Raw genomic sequence first — 18,588 nt, 5'->3', positions numbered from 1 at the left:
GTTTCGTCCCCTATTGGCGAGTTGGGCCGGGGCTTTCTCAAGGCTATTTCCACATATACAGCGTATATTATTACTGTTTCCAATTTTGACAATATCCAAGAGACAAAACGTTCAATACTCGAGGAGCAAGAGTTCTTCTGTAAGTTTTTAAGGCTGAGAGTGCAGTTCGGTCCCTGCTCCCAGTACTCCGTCTACGGGTTAGTCTATGGGTTGAGTCCCAGGACTTGAAAGAACGGATATTAATCCTAACAAGTACAATCGTGATCTCTCATGGAGTACACACTCTCCACCTTTCAAAGCTACCCATATGAATGCTCAATGCTTAGCCAGAGTTAGCCAGAGTAAGTAGGATTCCTATTAGGGCTTCTCTCCAGCGTTTAGGCGTGGATTCTAGTGTCTGGGATGTGAGGCGTGTTTCTTGTAGCAATGCTATAGTAATCTTTCGTCCCCACATATATTGATAGGCTCAATATCGTTTAGTGTAGCCTGCTTAATCTCGGACATTCCAAGTCAAGAGAATTATATTGGAGGTTTGTGTCTGATTCATCAAGGTCATATTGGCAAATACAGATTTGTCCTAGTGCACATCGAGCCAGCAATTTCCGTCCACCTGTCACTCCCAAGCATTCGGATGCTATTGAAGAAACCCCATACATTGTAGATTACAAATTCTCCTCTTTTAAACAAACAATAAATAATCATTAGTAACAATATCCAACTCCCTTTCCCAAGCCAGTACATCAATGGAGGGCCAGCCATTTGCACTTATATGCTGTGATAAGTAAAACCCTAATCAAAAACCAGAACGTCTTTATCAGTGAGTTAAGGTATCGCTGGGGGGATCCCCGGGTAATGTTCAGAGTCATTTGTGGCCCGTATGGATCATATCATCCCCTGCAAGCTATATTAAATGTCAATATTATTATAACATTACCTGCTCACCCCTGTGGTTCATGTGCACTGCGTGGTTGCCCCCTTCCAAACCTGCTGGTGCTCGTTCATTACATCAGTTCTTCAGATGTCTGTGGCATCCTTCTAGTACCTCAGTCAATTGTGATTCTGTCAATGGCGGTACTCCATCTGGTCGGCTCTCCGCTTTCGAGCCCGAGGAAGAGTGAAATCCAGCATGTCTCTCTACGTCTTTCAATGCTTTTACCCGCTCTTTTGCTGCTCGTTCCTTTGAGTGACCTTTTGGTACACCCTTATTGTAAGTTCTGCTGCATTTCTGTTGTTGCCATGGAGAAGTGGATCCTTTTGTGGCTGTATGCGAGACAGAAAATCCTTTTTGGTCCTGCCAGTTTCATGCCTCCTGTAGTGCTGTGCAGAAAGTAGTGGTTCCCTTGCATTATTTATGGAGTGTGGCAGAGAACTGCAAGGCTTACTTCTTGATGTGCTCTCGTAAGGTTTTCTTTATTTCCAGGAAGGAGGACCTATGACACTGCACCTCTAATGTCTAGTCCAGATAGACGTGTACCAGTGTGCTGTCTACTATCCCCAGACAGCAAGCCCTTGTAGCTGAGAGTATGTGGTCACTGTCACCGTAGTTAAATAAGTGAGATACCACCGGGCAAAGTGGAGTGCCTGGACGAGGAGGGCCCCCGGGTACCCAGTGAGTTCTTTCCACAGAGAAGAAGGTGGATTGTTTCCCTTGTAGGATGGTGTGAAGAAACCATTCTTCCAAGTAAAGTTCCATGCTTTGGCCCTCTGATTTCTCTGTTAAACCCACTATGTAAACATAATTTTGTTGCAATCTCCCTTCTTGGTCGTCGACCCAGCTCGCAGGAATTTCACTCCATCTTGTAATGCTTGGAGGCGTTTGGCAATATCTAAGACTGTGGGTCTTAGAGTAGTTAAGGTGGATTCAGAGTTTTTCACTCTAGCTTTCAGTTTTTTATGATCTTCTCATAGGTAGCCTACCTCCATGCTCAGGGAGTCTATTTTAGGTTCTAGTGTCGATTTAATATCCAGAACTGCTGTGAGCAGTTTGTCAAATTGAAGGGAGTGCGCTGCCAGCACTTCTGGCATTAATTTATCTGCTTGAGTAGCCTCCACCAGGTTTTTGATTTCCCTCATACGTTATTGTTGGGTGTGGAGATTTTTTTCTGGTCTAGTCTAGCCCATCTTGGCAGAACAAGGCAGTATGAATCAATGGGGAGCAGTCTAGGCATCCACTGTGAGCGTAATCTAGTTGCTGGGTGTTCTATGGACGGTCCCATAGGTACAGTGTGAGCTTTGGTGGGCAGCTGTTGATAGTGGAGTCCCTCAACTGGTGGGGTTAATCTGATCAGTTCTGTGCAATCCTTGTATGGTATAGTTTTGATATACCATCAACTCATGGTTGGGCAATTAGCGAGGCGTGTGTTCTCTTACGTGGTAATGGTTCTGGGCACAGGTAGAGAGCACTAGCTAACATACTTTAGAGGATTATTGCGTGAAGGTCTCGGTGTTAGTGTGATCCTTCTTCTCATGTACTATGTGGTAGGAGAAGTAAGGTTTCTTTTGCTCTCCTATACATTTACCAGGCTCCCTGTTATCTGTGTAGTGAGGACTGTGCTCATGTAAGCAATCTTCGGTCGCGCCTTTGTTGCCTCTCTCAGGAGTGCATATCTGTGAGTACAGCTGTACAAATAAGAGAGCTGAAGTAACTATGTTAAATATAAGGTAGTATGTAGCTGCAGACTCTAAGGTGTGTAGGTAGATGGTCAGGTGTGCATCACTGTAAGTATACCAGTGCAGGTAAGAGCTGCAGTAACACTATTATATGAGATTCTGTGTTGGCGTAGCGTCTCAGGTGAACATCACTGTAAGTACACTTGTGCAGGTGAGAGCTGCAGTATTAGTGTTATTTATGGTTTTGTGCAGGTGTAGACTCTCAGGTGTGCATCACTGTAAGCAAACATGTGTAGGTGAGAGGGGCAGTAATAGTGTTAGCTAGACCTATGTACACATAAAGCCTCTTTGATGTAACGCACCTGACTTTGAGGGCATCTGCAGAGCCAAGAACCACAGTAACCATATTATATGGGTCTGCGGTACACCTGTACAGGAGAGTATATGAGTGACGGTATTACACAGCCCTGTGCACATGTAATGCTTCTGAGATGTGCTTCACTGTAAGTGTACCTGTGCAGCAGGGGGAACAGCCATTACAACCCGGATTTTACCAGGCGTTGCTTTAACATCGCATGCGTTACAATGCATGCGATGTTACAACGCGTGGTAAAACCACGCATACCACACATCGCATGCACTTTTACAATGCATGCGATGTAATGTGTAATGGCCGGGGTGGGGGCGGCTATTCATGTCGTTGTGAGGAAACTTAGGCTGTGTCCTCACAACGACGTGAAGCAAGCAGGAAGAAGGAAGCAGGATCCGACGGCGACGCTGGATAGGAGAGAGGTAAGGGGGTTTGTGCATGGGGTGGGGGTTAATTTTGTAGGGTTTAGGGTAGTTTAAAAGTAGTGTGGTAATGTTTGTGTTGTGTGTGTGTTTTTAAAAAACGTTTTAGTGTGTGTTGTGGTATTGTGTTTGTTTAGTGTAGTGTATTGGGGAGGGTAGTGTAGTGTTTATGTAGTGTAGTGATTTAGGTTTTAGGGTAGTGTAGTGTTGTAGTGTTTGTTTATTGTAGCGTATTAGGGTTTAGGGTAGAGTAGGGGTGGGAGTAGTGTGGGTAGCGTAGTAGTGTTTTAGGGTTTAGGGTAGTGTAGGGGTGGGAGTAGTGTGGGTAGCGTAGTAGTGTTTTAGGGGTTAGGGTAGTGTAAGGGTGGGAGTAGTGTGGGTAGTGTAGTAGTGGTTTAGGGTAGTGTAGGGGCGGGAGTAGTGTGGGTAGTGTAGTAGTGTGGCAGTGTTTTTGGGTTGGGGCATTGTAGGGGTGGGAGTAGTCTGTTGTGTAGGCGTAGGGATAGGGATGTTACTTACCTTGCATACTTTTACCACAAGTATAGCTTTACCACGCATGCCTTTGTGTTGTAATGGCATGCGTGGTAAAAGCATACTCGTGGTAAAAGTATGCGATGTTATGGCATGCGATGTCATTGACATTGCGTACTAATACCCGCGTTGTAGTGGCATGCGTGGTATTAGTATTCGATGTAATGACATACATCAGTGACAGTACAGTGACAGTATTACACAGCCCTGTGCACATGTAATGCTTCTGAGGTGTGCTTCACTGTAAGTGCACCTGTGCAGCACGATATATGAGTGGCAGTATTACACAACCCTGTGCACATGTAATGCTTCTGAGGTGTGCTCCACTGTAAGTGCACCTGTGCAGCAGGGTATATGAGTGACAGTATTGCACAGCCTTGTGCACATGTAATGCTTCTGAGGTGTGCTTCACTGTAAGTGCACCTGTGCAGCACGATATATGAGTGACAGTATTACACAGCCCTGTGCACATGTAATGCTTCTGAGGTGTGCTCCACTGTAAGTGCACCTGTGCAGCAGGGTATATGAGTGACAGTATTGCACAGTCTTGTGCACATGTAATGCTTCTGAGGTGTGCTTCACTGTAAGTGCACCTGTGCAGCACGATATATTAGTGGCAGTATTACACAACCCTGTGCACATGTAATGCTTCTGAGGTGTGCTTCACTGTAAGTGCACCTGTGCAGCAGGGTATATGAGTGACAGTATTGCACAGTCTTGTGCACATGTAATGCTTCTGAGGTGTGCTTCACTGTAAGTGCACCTGTGCAGCACGATATATGAGTGGCAGTATTACACAACCCTGTGCACATGTAATGCTTCTGAGGTGTGCTCCACTGTAAGTGCACCTGTGCAGCAGGGTATATGAGTGACAGTATTGCACAGCCGTGTGCACATGTAATGCTTCTGAGGTGTGCTCCACTGTAAGTGCACCTGTGCAGCAGGATATATTAGTGACAGTATTACACAACCCTGTGCACATGTAATGCTTCTGAGGTGTCCATCACTGTAAGTGCACCTGTGCAGCAGGGTATATGAGTGACAGTATTGCACAGTCTTGTGCACATGTAATGCTTCTGAGGTGTGCTCCACTGTAAGTGCACCTGTTCAGCAGGGTATATGAGTGACAGTATTGCACAGCCGTGTGCACATGTAATGCTTCTGAGGTGTCCATCACTGTAAGTGCACCTGTGCAGCAGGGTATATGAGTGACAGTATTGCACAGTCTTGTGCACATGTAATGCTTCTGAGGTGTGCTCCACTGTAAGTGCACCTGTGCAGCAGGGTATATGAGTGACAGTATTGCACAGTCTTGTGCACATGTAATGCTTCTGAGGTGTGCTCCACTGTAAGTGCACCTGTTCAGCAGGGTATATGAGTGACAGTATTGCACAGTCTTGTGCACATGTAATGCTTCTGAGGTGTCCATCACTGTAAGTGCACCTGTGCAGCAGGGTATATGAGTGACAGTATTGCACAGTCTTGTGCACATGTAATGCTTCTGAGGTGTGCTCCACTGTAAGTGCACCTGTGCAGCAGGGTATATGAGTGACAGTATTGCACAGTCTTGTGCACATGTAATGCTTCTGAGGTGTGCTCCACTGTAAGTGCACCTGTTCAGCAGGGTATATGAGTGACAGTATTGCACAGTCTTGTGCACATGTAATGCTTCTGAGGTGTCCATCACTGTAAGTGCACCTGTTCAGCAGGGTATATGAGTGACAGTATTGCACAGTCTTGTGCACATGTAATGCTTCTGAGGTGTCCATCACTGTAAGTGCACCTGTGCAGCAGGGTATATGAGTGACAGTATTGCACAGTCTTGTGCACATGTAATGCTTCTGAGGTGTGCTCCACTGTAAGTGCACCTGTTCAGCAGGGTATATGAGTGACAGTATTGCACAGTCTTGTGCACATGTAATGCTTCTGAGGTGTCCATCACTGTAAGTGCACCTGTGCAGCAGGGTATATGAGTGACAGTATTGCACCGCCCTGTGCACATGTAATGCCTCTCATATGTGCTTCATGGAGAGCGCACCTGTGCAGCAGGGTATATGAGTGACAGTATTGCACAGTCTTGTGCACATGTAATGCTTCTGAGGTGTGCTCCACTGTAAGTGCACCTGTGCAGCAGGGTATATGAGTGACAGTATTGCACAGTCTTGTGCACATGTAATGCTTCTGAGGTGTGCTCCACTGTAAGTGCACCTGTGCAGCAGGGTATATGAGTGACAGTATTGCACAGTCTTGTGCACATGTAATGCTTCTGAGGTGTCCATCACTGTAAGTGCACCTGTGCAGCAGGGTATATGAGTGACAGTATTGCACCGCCCTGTGCACATGTAATGCCTCTCATATGTGCTTCATGGAGAGCGCACCTGTGCAGGAGAGTATATCAGTGACAGCATCACACAGCCCTCTGTACATGTAATCCCTCTGAGGCATGCTTCACAGAGAGCATGCCTCTACGGAGAGTATATCAGTGACAGCATCACACAGCCCTGTGTGCATCTAATACCTCTCAGGTGTGCTTCACAGAGAGCATGCCGATACAGAGAGTATATCAGTGACAGTATTACATATGTGAGGCCTTCACACCTCCGGCACCCCCGTGGTGCTGCACCTTTGTTATCTGCACAACGTGTCTAGACTCCAAGAGTAATCTTAGAGGCACATGACAGGCACAGGAGGGTCTACCATGAGCATTTGTGAGGCATCGGTCCAGTAGGCTGGGGGCACCACTAGGATCGAGCATCGATTAGAGGCCACCTTACCTGGACAGGTGATAAGTGTCAATCAAATTTGAAGTGACTTTGAAAGTTTGATTTCCACCTGAGTTTAATTATTGATTATTTTATTTTTTTGAAAAGTTTTATAATGCACGTACAAGACCCAGATGAGTATCAGAGCGCTATACAAAAGAAACTAACGTCGACATGAGGAAACAGCATGAGGACAAAACAATAAGGCAACATAGGAGGAACCTGAAACATAAAAAGTAATGGGAGTGTCAGGGGAAGACGAGGTAGCACATGATAAAACAGGTAACAGCCCTACTCGGTGGGGCTATGCATTCTGCAGCACACATAGAAAGAGGAAATCACCTCTAATGATTGTTTATGTGCAGGAAGTGTTCTCTTCCTGCACATAAACAATCATTAAAACGATGACGTTTTTCAGCTTCTATATGTGCTAATGCAGCGCTCCTAGCAGTTGCAAAACTGGATTTCAGATTGTTTTTGTGCAGGAAGGGAACCCTTCCTGGACAAAAACAATCTCCCCCACGACGCATTCATCCTTGCACCATAGTGCAAGGGCGCCTGCGTCGGTGCATGGAAGCAGTTTGTGTGCCACCGCAGGGGGGGGGAGAACAGAGAGGCGACATATTGTTGTAAATATGTCGCATCTCTATGCTGTGAAAGTGAGTGAGTGCGGCGCAGCCAAATGGCTTGCGTTCCGCACTGAGTCACTTTCTTGTAAATCTGCCCCTTAGACATACAGAGCAGCCTACATCTTATGTCATGTATGAAAACATGCCTTTAGGGTTCCCTAAAGTTCTAAAATACTCATAATTACATTAGGAGCTTAACATGCAATTTTTCTCTTTTGCAGAATGTCGGTGGACTGGAGAAAAATCGTAAGTACTTTTTAAATCGGTATATCTTTGAACTTAAGCATAGCTTCTGTACGCAACGAAGCGCTATACTCCGGGCATGGCTGGCGGCTGCATCGTGTACTTTCTACTGAATCGTTTAAATCACCTTTTGTGGATCTACAAAGGGATACAGAGTATGATGTGCCTGTGTGCCTTGTGCGTGAACATAAGGCTGATATGAGTCACAAGGTGTGTGGATGAAAGGAGGAGCATTCACACCACTGACTGCATGCACACAAAGAAGATGCCAAGAAAGGAAAGTGAGAATGAGAGAAACGTCCATAGAAAAGCAAAACCCTTAAACCGTTGACTGGTTCACAGAAATGGAGCGGTTTATTGATCGAACTACTCCATTGAGTATTTACAACCGGTATTTGGGAAAGGATTTAGAAAGTCACGCCTTTTAAGTGCTTCCTTAAGACAGATGGACCTGCACATCTTTCCTTGTTTGCCACAAATATCCTGGTACCTACAAGGCTCTGCGCATTTCACCCCTACCGCACAATATGCATGAACATACTTGAGAGCTGGTAGAAATACACAGGGTCAGATTTACAATAAGTGGCGCATCCCTGCATATCAGCAGGGATGTGCCACTTATTGTGCGCCATGACTCCGCCACCATTGATGTGCCGCATTTACATTGCGGCGCACCATGGGGCAAAACGACACAGATGCGTGACGCATCTGTGCCGTAAAAGTGGCGCATTGCTGGAATTGCGTCGCAAGCGCGACGCAGCTCCAGCAATGCTCTAGGGGGGCCTATTCTCACAATGCTGCGTCAATTCTTACGCCTGCGCAGGGTTTTGACGCAGCATGGGCCCCAAAGTGACTCCGTAAAATCTTGTAGATTTCACTCAGCCACTTTTAGGAGGCGTTTCTGCACCGTTACGCGCGCCCCCCCAATCCCCCTGCGCCAGAACGCCTCCTACTGACGCAGGGCTATACAACGTGATGCATCTCCTAGATGCGTCACGTTGTAAATATCCCGCACCATGGCGCATCTTTTGCGCTGCCGCTGCGTCACAATAGTGACGCAACAGCGGCGTAAAAGAGGCACAAGGGGCTTGTAAATCGGCCCCACAGTTTGTGTAAAGAAGACACAGATGCACATTTAGACTCACTGAATATTTCATCTCCTATAATTGCTTTCTGAATCCGCCTATTCCAGTGCACGAGCCAATGATATAAAGCTGGGAATGTGCCTTCTCTTTCAGATACCACGGATTCAGAGGCGCCCCTGAGACCAGACATCTTCGAGATCATCACCAAAGCGAACCAAGGTAAGAGAAAACCTTGGGCTCCTGGGCGCTAGACTTTGTTACAAGATCAGCTGTGAGACTCATCCCAAGCGCCTTTGAGATCAAGATACAACCAAGAAAAGAGAAAACTTCAGGAGGCCTCATTTATGAGAAATGACACATCGCTGCGTGAAAGCAGCGATGCGTCACTTCTCAGTGCGCGCTCCTTGTGACATACCTGATGCGTCATATTTAATGTATGACACATCATGTCGCAAGGAGTTACAGATACGTCAGTATTTCTGATGTATCTGTAAGCGCAAAAGTGACGCATTGCTGGAGTGTGTGTCAAAAGTGACGCAACTCCAGCAATTTTTCCCCTGCGTCAGTCTTACGCCTTCTGTGAGGCAGGCGTAAAATATTGATGCAACGGCATCCTAGAAGTGACGCAGTGAAATCTAATAGATTTTCCGGTGTCACTGCTATTTTTTTTTTTTGCAGGGGAACGCCCCCCCTGCATACATTATACCTGACGCAGGTATAATGTAGCGCAGGGGTGTACAAAGTGACGCATCTGCTTAGATGCGTCACTTTGTAAATAGTGCGCAACAGGAGGCTTGTTTTACGATGCGACGTAAAAAGTGATGCATCGGAAGCGCAAAACTGACGCAAGGCCTCATAAATGAGGCCCAGGGTGTCAGGGCACTACACTCTGTTAAACAATAGTCAGCTGTGACCCTGTCCCAGAAATTTCGAGATCGTCACCAAACAGAACCAAGGTAAGAGAAAACTTCAGGCCTCTTGGCGCTACACTCTATTACAAGATAGTTAGCTGTGCACCTGAGCCAAGGTGTCTTCACAATCATCACCAAAAACAACCAAGGTGCTAGACGTGGCCTTTTCTGCAGGGTCAAGCCAGATTTGTGCCTTCCTCTGCTGTCCTTTTCTGAACTGGTACTTGTTGGCATTTAGGACATTTGTTCCCTGCTGATCAGTGGTAAAGTGCTCCTGCTCTCTCCCTAAACCATGATAACATTGGCCTACACCTAATTATCACATTTAATTTACTTGCAAGTACCTAGTATCCGGTTGGTAGGTGTACACAGGGCAAGTACATTAAACTCTACTACGGGGCAGCAGCACTCCTTATGTGACTAAAGTAGAGTTTTAAACTTGTCTCAGGCCTGCCACTGCAGCCTGGAGTGTGGATTGAAGCAGCCATTTACACCTGGTCTCAATACATAATCATTGGCTCATATTTTACAAATGTAGTATATCTGGAAACAGATGCCATCCTTTTAAAAACATACAGAGGAGTGGAGTAACACACTTAAAAAGAAATGCATTCTGGGAACTAAGGCCCTCCCCAAACACATTTCAGAAAATAGAAACATCCGGTAACTACATACTGATATGTATCATGTCATCATCATAGAACTATTATTAATCAAAGCATATAATTGGCCCGCAATGGTAAATATTTTGAAGTTCAAGTTCAAGTTCAAAACTTTTATTCGATTAACGCTTGGAAAATCATAAAAAGTACATCATACAATTTAAATACAATTTACATAAAAAAAACACATTATTACATTACAAGGTGTCATTTAAAAGGCTTTACATAAAATCTGTTTACAAGTTGATTCAGTTAAGCGTGAAATCAGAGAGACGGTAGCCCCATTTTACTACGAGTCGTCAAACATGATTTTAGAAAAAGAGCTACATTTTTTGCTGCAAATTGTGTATCTAACAGCTAGAGTGCCAGTAATGCTGGCCGGCAGGTCCTCAACCCCATTTGACGTAGAAGAGGGATAATCCAACGCTTACGCGCTTGCTCATAATATAGACAGAACAAAGTAAGATGGATGGTCGAATGGGGAGACTCCGTCGCACGGGCATTTGATCAAGTCATGGGACCAGTTTGACTCAGTGGGGAAAGTAACAAGACGAAAAAATAAATTAAAGCGAAACCTAGTTAGTAAGTATTTTTCATGGTTGGAGAGGTAAAAGGTAAGGTAAGGCTGGATACCAGGGGAAACTTGGACCATCAATACTTGCACATTGGTTTGCTTGGGTGCTTCACAAGAGAGACGCAATTCCCTTAAGTGGTTTAGACAGAGATTTTTGAAAGCACCTCTGCTGATGTCAGCCAATGAGGAAGGCTCTGTGAAGTATGATGTGCGGTTCAGGTCCTTTAAGTAGTTGGAAACGTACATTAACCATGGAATTTTTTTCCAACACACCATAGATAAACAATCAGAGATCAAGGAGCGAGTTAAGTGACATTGTGGTTTGTTCCAAATACGGTGCCAAAGGAGAATTGGCTGACATTTGATGTTATCAGTTAAATAATCAATGCCAAGCTCGATATGGCAACCATAAATTGGAGCACTTTGTGGAAGTGCCAGTAAGTATTTAAAAAAGCCATTTTGGTCTTTTTGTAGCTCGTCTGTGGGAACATAGCCCCAGACGCCTGCGCCATAGGTTGCCACGCTGTGGCATTTGGCATGGTAAATTTTAAGCAACTCAGATGGGGCAGGTTTGCCCAATTTCTTTGAAAAGGAAACAAGCGCCGAAGTTGCTCTCTGAAAAAGCAGCTTCTTGCTTGCCATAGCTCGTTTCCAAGATAATTGGTCGTCAATTAAGATACCTAGATATGGATATTCCCTGGCTCGCTCCAGTCTGACTTGCTCAATGTAAAGAGATTTGGGATTCTTTACCTTAGGCCCTGTATACATGACAAAGGTTTTGCTTTTGTTAATTTTTAACCCCAGGAAGAACATAAACTGGCAGTATTTATCCAGTTGTTTTTGTAGCTGGACTAGCGTTCTTGCTAATATGATGGAGTCGTCTGCATAAAGTAATGCAGGAATGGGGCGATGATTAATAGATGGTAGGTCCTGGTTCCTTGCTAACATGGCTGTTTCCAGCCCGTTGGTATATAGGTTAAACAAGAAAGGAGCCAGGACACAGCCCTGCCTAACTCCTCTTGTTACTGAAAAGGAGGGCGAGAGTTCGCCGCCGATCCCATATCTTACACATGCCGTGGCATCGGAATAGAGGTCACGTAAAAACTTGATAAGTGGAGGATCAACACCCAGTTCTTCTAGAATGGACCACAGCCTGGAGTGTATCACGCAGTCGAACGCTGCACTGAGGTCAACATATACTAGATACAGATTACCCCCTCTTGCCCGACATACTTGCCTATTAGGAGGGTTACATTTAAAGCCTGCTCAACAGTACCAAGTCCCTCCTGGAAACCGTACTGAAGGTCGGTCAAGACGTTGTTCTCCGACACCCAATCCTGGAGACGTTCCAGGATCAGACGTCCCGCGACCTACCCCAAAGAATCCAGGAGGGAGATGGGCCTGTAACATGCTGGGTTGTTTTGTTCGCCCTTTTTAAAAATCGGGAGCAGAATAGAAGAGGACCAGGAGTCTAAAAGACCAACTTTGGAAACCGCCGCCATCACCTGAGTGACGATGGGAGACCACAGTTCTATGTTGGTGACGAAGATGTCAAGAGGGACTCCGTCAGGGCCAGGGGCCTTACCGTTTTTTGAGGACGATAAAGCGTGTATGACCTCACTTAGCCTGAAGTGGAGGTCTATAGGGTATACCTGCATCTTAGAGAGGTCGGCTGCCAGCATGGCCCGTGTTGTGATGCCCTCAGGGGTACCACCAAAGATCTTTGAAAAATGGGTCTCCCACTCATCTGCCGTCACAGCCACGTCTAGGTGCTGGGGTGAATTTGCATCAGCCAGAAAGGGTGATTTAACTACTCGCCAAAACTGAGAGCCGTCTTTACTTCGGCAACTCGCGTGTAGTTGGGCCCATAGATTTTTCTTTAGATCCTTTTTACAATTAATTTGAGCCTTTTTGTACTCTATTCTAAGTTTGGCTATTTCAGTTTTGTCTCTGACTGGGTTATGTAAGGCCTTTTTTAAGGCGGATAGTGCTTTGCAGCAGGCCGAATTGAACCATCTTGGAGAAATCTGATTACCAGGTTTGTGATGACGGAGTAGTTCGGCCCTCATAACTTTTAAAATCTCCTGGAAGCTAGATAAAATCAGCTCAGGTGGGGACTCATCTGCCAAACAGATATTAATCCAAGGAAGAGCCTTGGATATAACCTTACTGGTAATTATTGTGGGATCAATCTTTTACCATTTCACAGAAAAGCCATTGGTTCTATCCATGGCCAAAGATTGCTGGGTCAGTAAGCTCATCCTATTAGGATGAAAGTCATCCATGGTGATCAAGAGAGTAATACTGTTTGGGAAGTGGTCGTTTGAAATGTCTATACCTGTGGTAAACTTTTGAAGTTTGCCCTTTAAAATATGGGAACATAAAATAAAGTCTATAGTACTTGACAAACCCCTACCGTGGAATGTGGGTCTGAATTCAACGGGGGGGGGGTCCATGAGATCATTTGTGTACATCAGTTCTAATGAGAAGAGAAGATGGGAGTGCGAAAAATGGGTCAATGGACAATCCTCTTCATCTAGAAGCCCACAAATGCCTTTCTTATAGTTAATGCACAAGGGAACATTGAAATCCCCCCCCCCCCCCCCCCAGATCACGTTACAGGCAGATGGTGATTGCCTCGTTCGTTGTTCGTTTGTGAGATGGGAAATATCAGATACAGTTTTCACACAGTCTACAGGGGATAGATTATTATAAAAATTAATAAAACAGTATGACGTACATTTGTTAAAAATAACCATTATAATTTGAAAATTCAAAGTGGTATGAAGAACAACGATTTTCTTTACTGACAAGTTGTTTGAGATGTGCACGGCTAGGCCTCCCTTGGATCTGCCATGGGTGGTAATGCTGGCTGGAGTATGGTATGTTTTATAGCCCTGTAAATGTATTGGGTCTATTGCCCAGGTCTCCTGTAGACAAAATATCTGGTGGGTGTGTACAAGATCCAACCATGATTTAAGATTGATCTTTGAACGGAGACCTGTTACATTCCAATATAATACAGATAATGTCAGAGCAGGAGGAGTTGAGATGTTAGTAGCTAAGCTTCCTAGTCAGGGAGGGGTATAAGGTGTATTATGGTCGTCATCAATGACAATGGCTGATTGTGCTTCTGAGGGTGGAAGAGGGGGCACTACCACTAGTGCAGGGATGCCTTCCATGTAAGGTGGCGGCGAGGAACTGGGAGGTAAATTTGGTGGTAACGGTGGTTTTGGTGCTTTAGATAATTTTGACCCTGTGGAAAGGGGGTTTATGATATCCTGGATGTTGACAGATGGTGGTCAATCCACCATCTTCAGGCAGACATATCTATTAAACAAAGGGACGCCACTCCAGCCAAAGGTTGGTGCGGGATCTCTGCCCCCTTGACCCGCCCAATCTAACCAATCAGGTCTTCTGTTCCAGTTTCCTACCAGGGTCCAGTTCCATTCTGGACCTGAGGCGTAGTGGTTTAGAGGGGGATAGAAGTATGACAATCTTTTGGTGCCTATTCCATCGAGTGTGAGATGGGAACCCCAGGAGCAAATATGCTCAACTGTATGGGGATCTTCGAAGTTAATGATAACACAATCACCGTGAATTGTTTTTGGCTCTTTACCTACCCAGGGGACCCTACGGACCATTGTGACTCTATTGTTAGAGTAAGGAGGGAGGGGCCTATTAGCGGATAGCCAATGTAACACTTTATTTTTTAGGGACCAACCTGGTTCCTCTGAGTTTGAATTCAACTCTGGGACCTCGGTCATGATAACAACGAACGGGGTAGCTTCTGGGGGAAGGTGGAAAGAGCGACCACCTTTCCATCTCGTCTTGTAGGTGGCATTTTGGATCCCTGGAGTTTTTGCTAGAGTGGGAGCCTGAGTGTGAGTGGGAGCTGAGGCTAGAACTGATGGAATAGCAGGGCCTTTCTTCGCAGCTGTGGATGGTGTTTTTTGTTGCACAGCTGCGATTGATGATTTTTGGTGAACAACTGCAGATGTAGTAGCCAGTTTGGGTACTAGTTTTGTCGCTATTGCCCCTGCTTTGGTAGGTTTAAGATTGGATTTTTGGGCCCCAAAGAGAGTAGAAGCTGAACTCTTTGTGGATTTAAGTTCTAGAGTTAGCGTTTCCAACATCTTTTCAACTTTGGCCAGGGAGAGCTCGATGGGTTGCACATACAACTTCATTAATGCCTCTAATCTATCCAGTGGCTGGATATCTAAGCTACGAGAATCACGCCCTCTTCCCACATTGCTACTAAGGCTGAGGTTAGGCATGGTGGAAGAGAGATTTATTATATCTGATGCTATGGGATTTGCCTCTTGCTGGAGCAAAGCCGATTGGCTGATACTTTGTATAGAAGATGATGTTTGGAAACTAGGTTGAATCGGGGTTTGTGGCTGAACTCGAGAGTTGGTTTTTTGGGGCATCTTCTTTTTCCCTTTTTTCTCTTTTTTCTTCGGTATTGCTCCCTCCCTCAGACCCCTGTGGTTGGTGGTATTGGGGTCCTCCCTGCTTGGAGTTGTGAAGAGAGTCAGAGTTCTCTCCAGCGATAGGGGGGATTGGGATAACTGGGTAGCTGATAGATCAATAGATACTGACAAATCCACAGTACCAGGGACAGTGTGGGAGTCCGTTAGTGCGCCAGATTCTAAGTGGCGCTGAGGAGTTCTAACTGCAGCCAATAGTCCTAATGATGAACATTTGGCTATGGCTAGTTCTTGAGAAACCCTCCGTTCCAACAAAAGGACACCTTGATTAATTGCGTCATTGGCCCTGGAGATGAATTGGTCAATTGGACCGATGGTCTGAGCAGCATGTGATGGCTTACTACTTTTAGTATTCCTAGGCGACATGCTAGAAGAGGAGCTGTTGAGAGTGGAGTAAGTAATAGGTAACTCCAAAACACAGCAAAACAACGATGGTTAATATGTAACAAAGGTGGGTGATGAGGCTACAATTGTCAATAAGGTGGCCCAGTCCAGTCTTACCCGGTCTTGAACGGGCTTAAACGGGCCCGCACTTGGCCCGGGCTTGGCCCGGCGTCCCGCTCGCATCCCGTGAGACGGGGGTGATGCTGTATTTGAGCGCCTCCTGGCGCGCAAATGTCGCGGAGTGTGCCGGTGAGGATGCTGGGGATTGTGGTCTTTTGGTGCTCACCCACGCTCCACTCGGCGGCCAGACCCCAAGGTGGAAGAAGGAGTCAGGCGGCGGGAGGCGGGTGGGAAGAGCCCCAGACAATGGCAATCCTCAGGCTGTTGGAATTTGGCAGGAATCGGCAGAAAGCACAGCGGTAAGGAGTCAGAATAAACAAACAAAGTTCCCCCCCGCGACCGGGGAGATGCTGTATTTGAGCGCCTCCTGGCGCGCAAATGTCGCGGAGTGTGCCGCTGAGGATGCTGGGGCTTGTGGTCTTTTGGGCCTCACCCACGCTCCACTCGGCTGCCAGACCCCAAGGTGGGAGAAGGAGTCAGGCGGCGGGAGGCGGGTGGGCAGAGCCCCAGACAATGGCAATCCTCAGGCTGTTGGACTTTGGCAGGAATCGGCAGAAAGCACAGCGGTAAGGAGTCAGAATAAACAAAAAAAGTTCCCCCCCTCGACCGGGGTGATGCTGTATTTGAGCGCCTCCTGGCATAAGCCCCTTTTGGGCATAGAAACATAGATACTCTTTAGAGACACACTGAATGAATTTTAGAAGAAATATATGAATTTTAAAAATTGTATTTTTAATTGTTGATCGCGACGACATAACTGCTGCACTGAACCCTAGCGAAATTTGCACAATCTTTGGCACCTACCCGACCCGCCAGAGCGGAGGGAATAGGGCACTCGTCCACGAGCACCAGCCGCCATTTTGGGGCTGGGTCGGGACGCGGTCTAGCTCTTCTCCACTTCCGGGAGAGAGCTATTTAGTCCTCGCTCATCTAGGATGCGCAGCGGGCGCGCGCCGAAGACGCGCCTAAGACAAGCCCGTCTGCGCCCGTCCGAGCCAGATCCGGGCCCAGGGCCATCCCCCCTGGTCCTGCTGACATCCCAAATACCGCATCGACCTTACGCTATACCTCCGCACAGCTGAAAGAGTGGAATACAGGATTGGGTACGTCTTGTCAAGCACTACCGTCTTTTAAACACTCAATAACCACACCTGTATCATGTGTAGGCTGTTCGTTCACTCTGCCACCTCCCCTGCCTGCGATAAATACTACAGTTTATTCATCTGTAATCGCCAGTGCCCTTCCCCCAGCGGCACAGTATACTAGAGCAGCACTGATTAATTCACGCTCCCTCCCCCAACATAGTCTGGACATCAGGGAGAGCATTCTTAACCATGAAATGGACATCCTGTTCATCACCGAATCATGGGGAGATGAAGCATCAGGCCCTGATTTTGTTCGAGCCACCCCTGAAGGTTACAGTGTAGCCAGACAAGATAGAGCTTCGGGGCGAGGCGGAGGCCTAGCCATTATTCATAGGAACACTTATCGGGCCAAATTTGAGCCTATTCAAAGTACCAACTGCGAAGCTTTCGCATTTACTATTAATCTCACGCATAAACAAGCCTTCAAAGGAACCCTGGTGTACAGGCCACCAGGGCCTCGGACCAAATTCTTAGCTGCACTTACTGAAATTACGGAATCAGTAATAGGATCCCCGACCTATACGATCCTTGGGGATTTCAATTTTCCTTTGGAAAACATGGAAAACAAAGATACAGCTCAACTCATTACTGATATGCAGGCAATAGGACTGCAGCAGTTGGTGAAGGGCCCCACGCATGAGGCCGGGCACACGCTGGATGGCCTGTTTACTAATGACCACAGCATTGAGTTGGTAGCAGTGTTACCTCTGATATGGTCTGACCACCAAGCAATTATTTTCAGGATTCGGATGCTACCATCCAAACCCCCTCAGACCAAAGTCAGGGCATCAGTGGGGGCGCGGATGTGGAAAATGTGGATATACCACATCTCTCAAATCTCTTGTTGTCATCAGCCCCGGAAGGCGGAGGTGATACCAAAACCAAGTCTATTAAATTTCAGGAATGGATTCTAAAAGCAGCTAACGAAGTTGCACCTGAAAAAATCTATCGTCCTAATAGAGCGACTCCATCTGCCCAGTGGTACACAGAGGAGTTGCGGCTCCAGAGTCAGTTCTGTAGAAATCTAGAAAGGCGCTGGAGAAAGCACTATAGTCCCTCGGCTAAGCAAGAATATAAAAGTGCTCTAGCGATATACAAAAAAGCTATTAGCACACAAAAGAATCTTTTCTTCACTGGTCGTATTGAGCACGCACAGAACTCAGCTAGGATGCTGTTTCAAGTGGTGAACTCTCTGTCCAGTCCTCCAGTGGGATCCACTATAGAGAACTCGCAGGAATTTTGTACCTCACTGGCCACATTTTTTACCACTAAGGTAATGGATATTTATTCCACTTTTTCTAAAGAGCTGGTGGGAAGAGCTGCTGATCTAACCAGTCAACCAGCATCGAAGCATTCCGCTCTTACTCAGTTTCAGCCAGTTACTGAAGACCAGGTCAACGCACTTGTTGGCAAGATTAAATCAGGCTCTCCGCTGGACCCATGCCCTCCGGCCATAATGAATCAACTACACAAGGTTATCACCCAGCCGCTGACCAATATATGTAACTCCATCTTCAAAACCGGTGTCTATCCACAGACTTGGAAGAAGGCCATTGTTAAACCTTTGATCAAGAAGCCTTCTTTAGACCCCACCATCACGTCCAACTACAGGCCTATTGCCTGCCTTCCTTTCCGCGCCAAAATCGTAGA

The 18,588-nt window shown here is 46.3% G+C and overlaps 1 protein-coding gene across 1 annotated transcript in view; it reads left to right on the top strand.

Annotated features, from left to right (window-relative positions):
* Nucleotides 1-18,588, top strand: part of LOC147729334 (embryonic protein UVS.2-like) — a 241,931-nt gene that overhangs the window by 31,070 nt on the left and 192,273 nt on the right. Inside the window, exons 2-3 of the mRNA XM_086959827.1 lie at nucleotides 7,546-7,570; nucleotides 8,806-8,871. Coding sequence (XP_086815953.1) covers nucleotides 7,546-7,570; nucleotides 8,806-8,871 — 91 coding nt within the window. The remainder of the gene's footprint in view (nucleotides 1-7,545; nucleotides 7,571-8,805; nucleotides 8,872-18,588) is intronic.

Source organism: Lissotriton vulgaris, chromosome 2_2 (assembly GCF_964263255.1).
Source record: "Lissotriton vulgaris chromosome 2_2, aLisVul1.2, whole genome shotgun sequence".
NCBI classification, from domain to species: domain Eukaryota; kingdom Metazoa; phylum Chordata; class Amphibia; order Caudata; family Salamandridae; genus Lissotriton; species Lissotriton vulgaris.
This window is presented reverse-complemented; position numbering and strand designations above follow the sequence as displayed.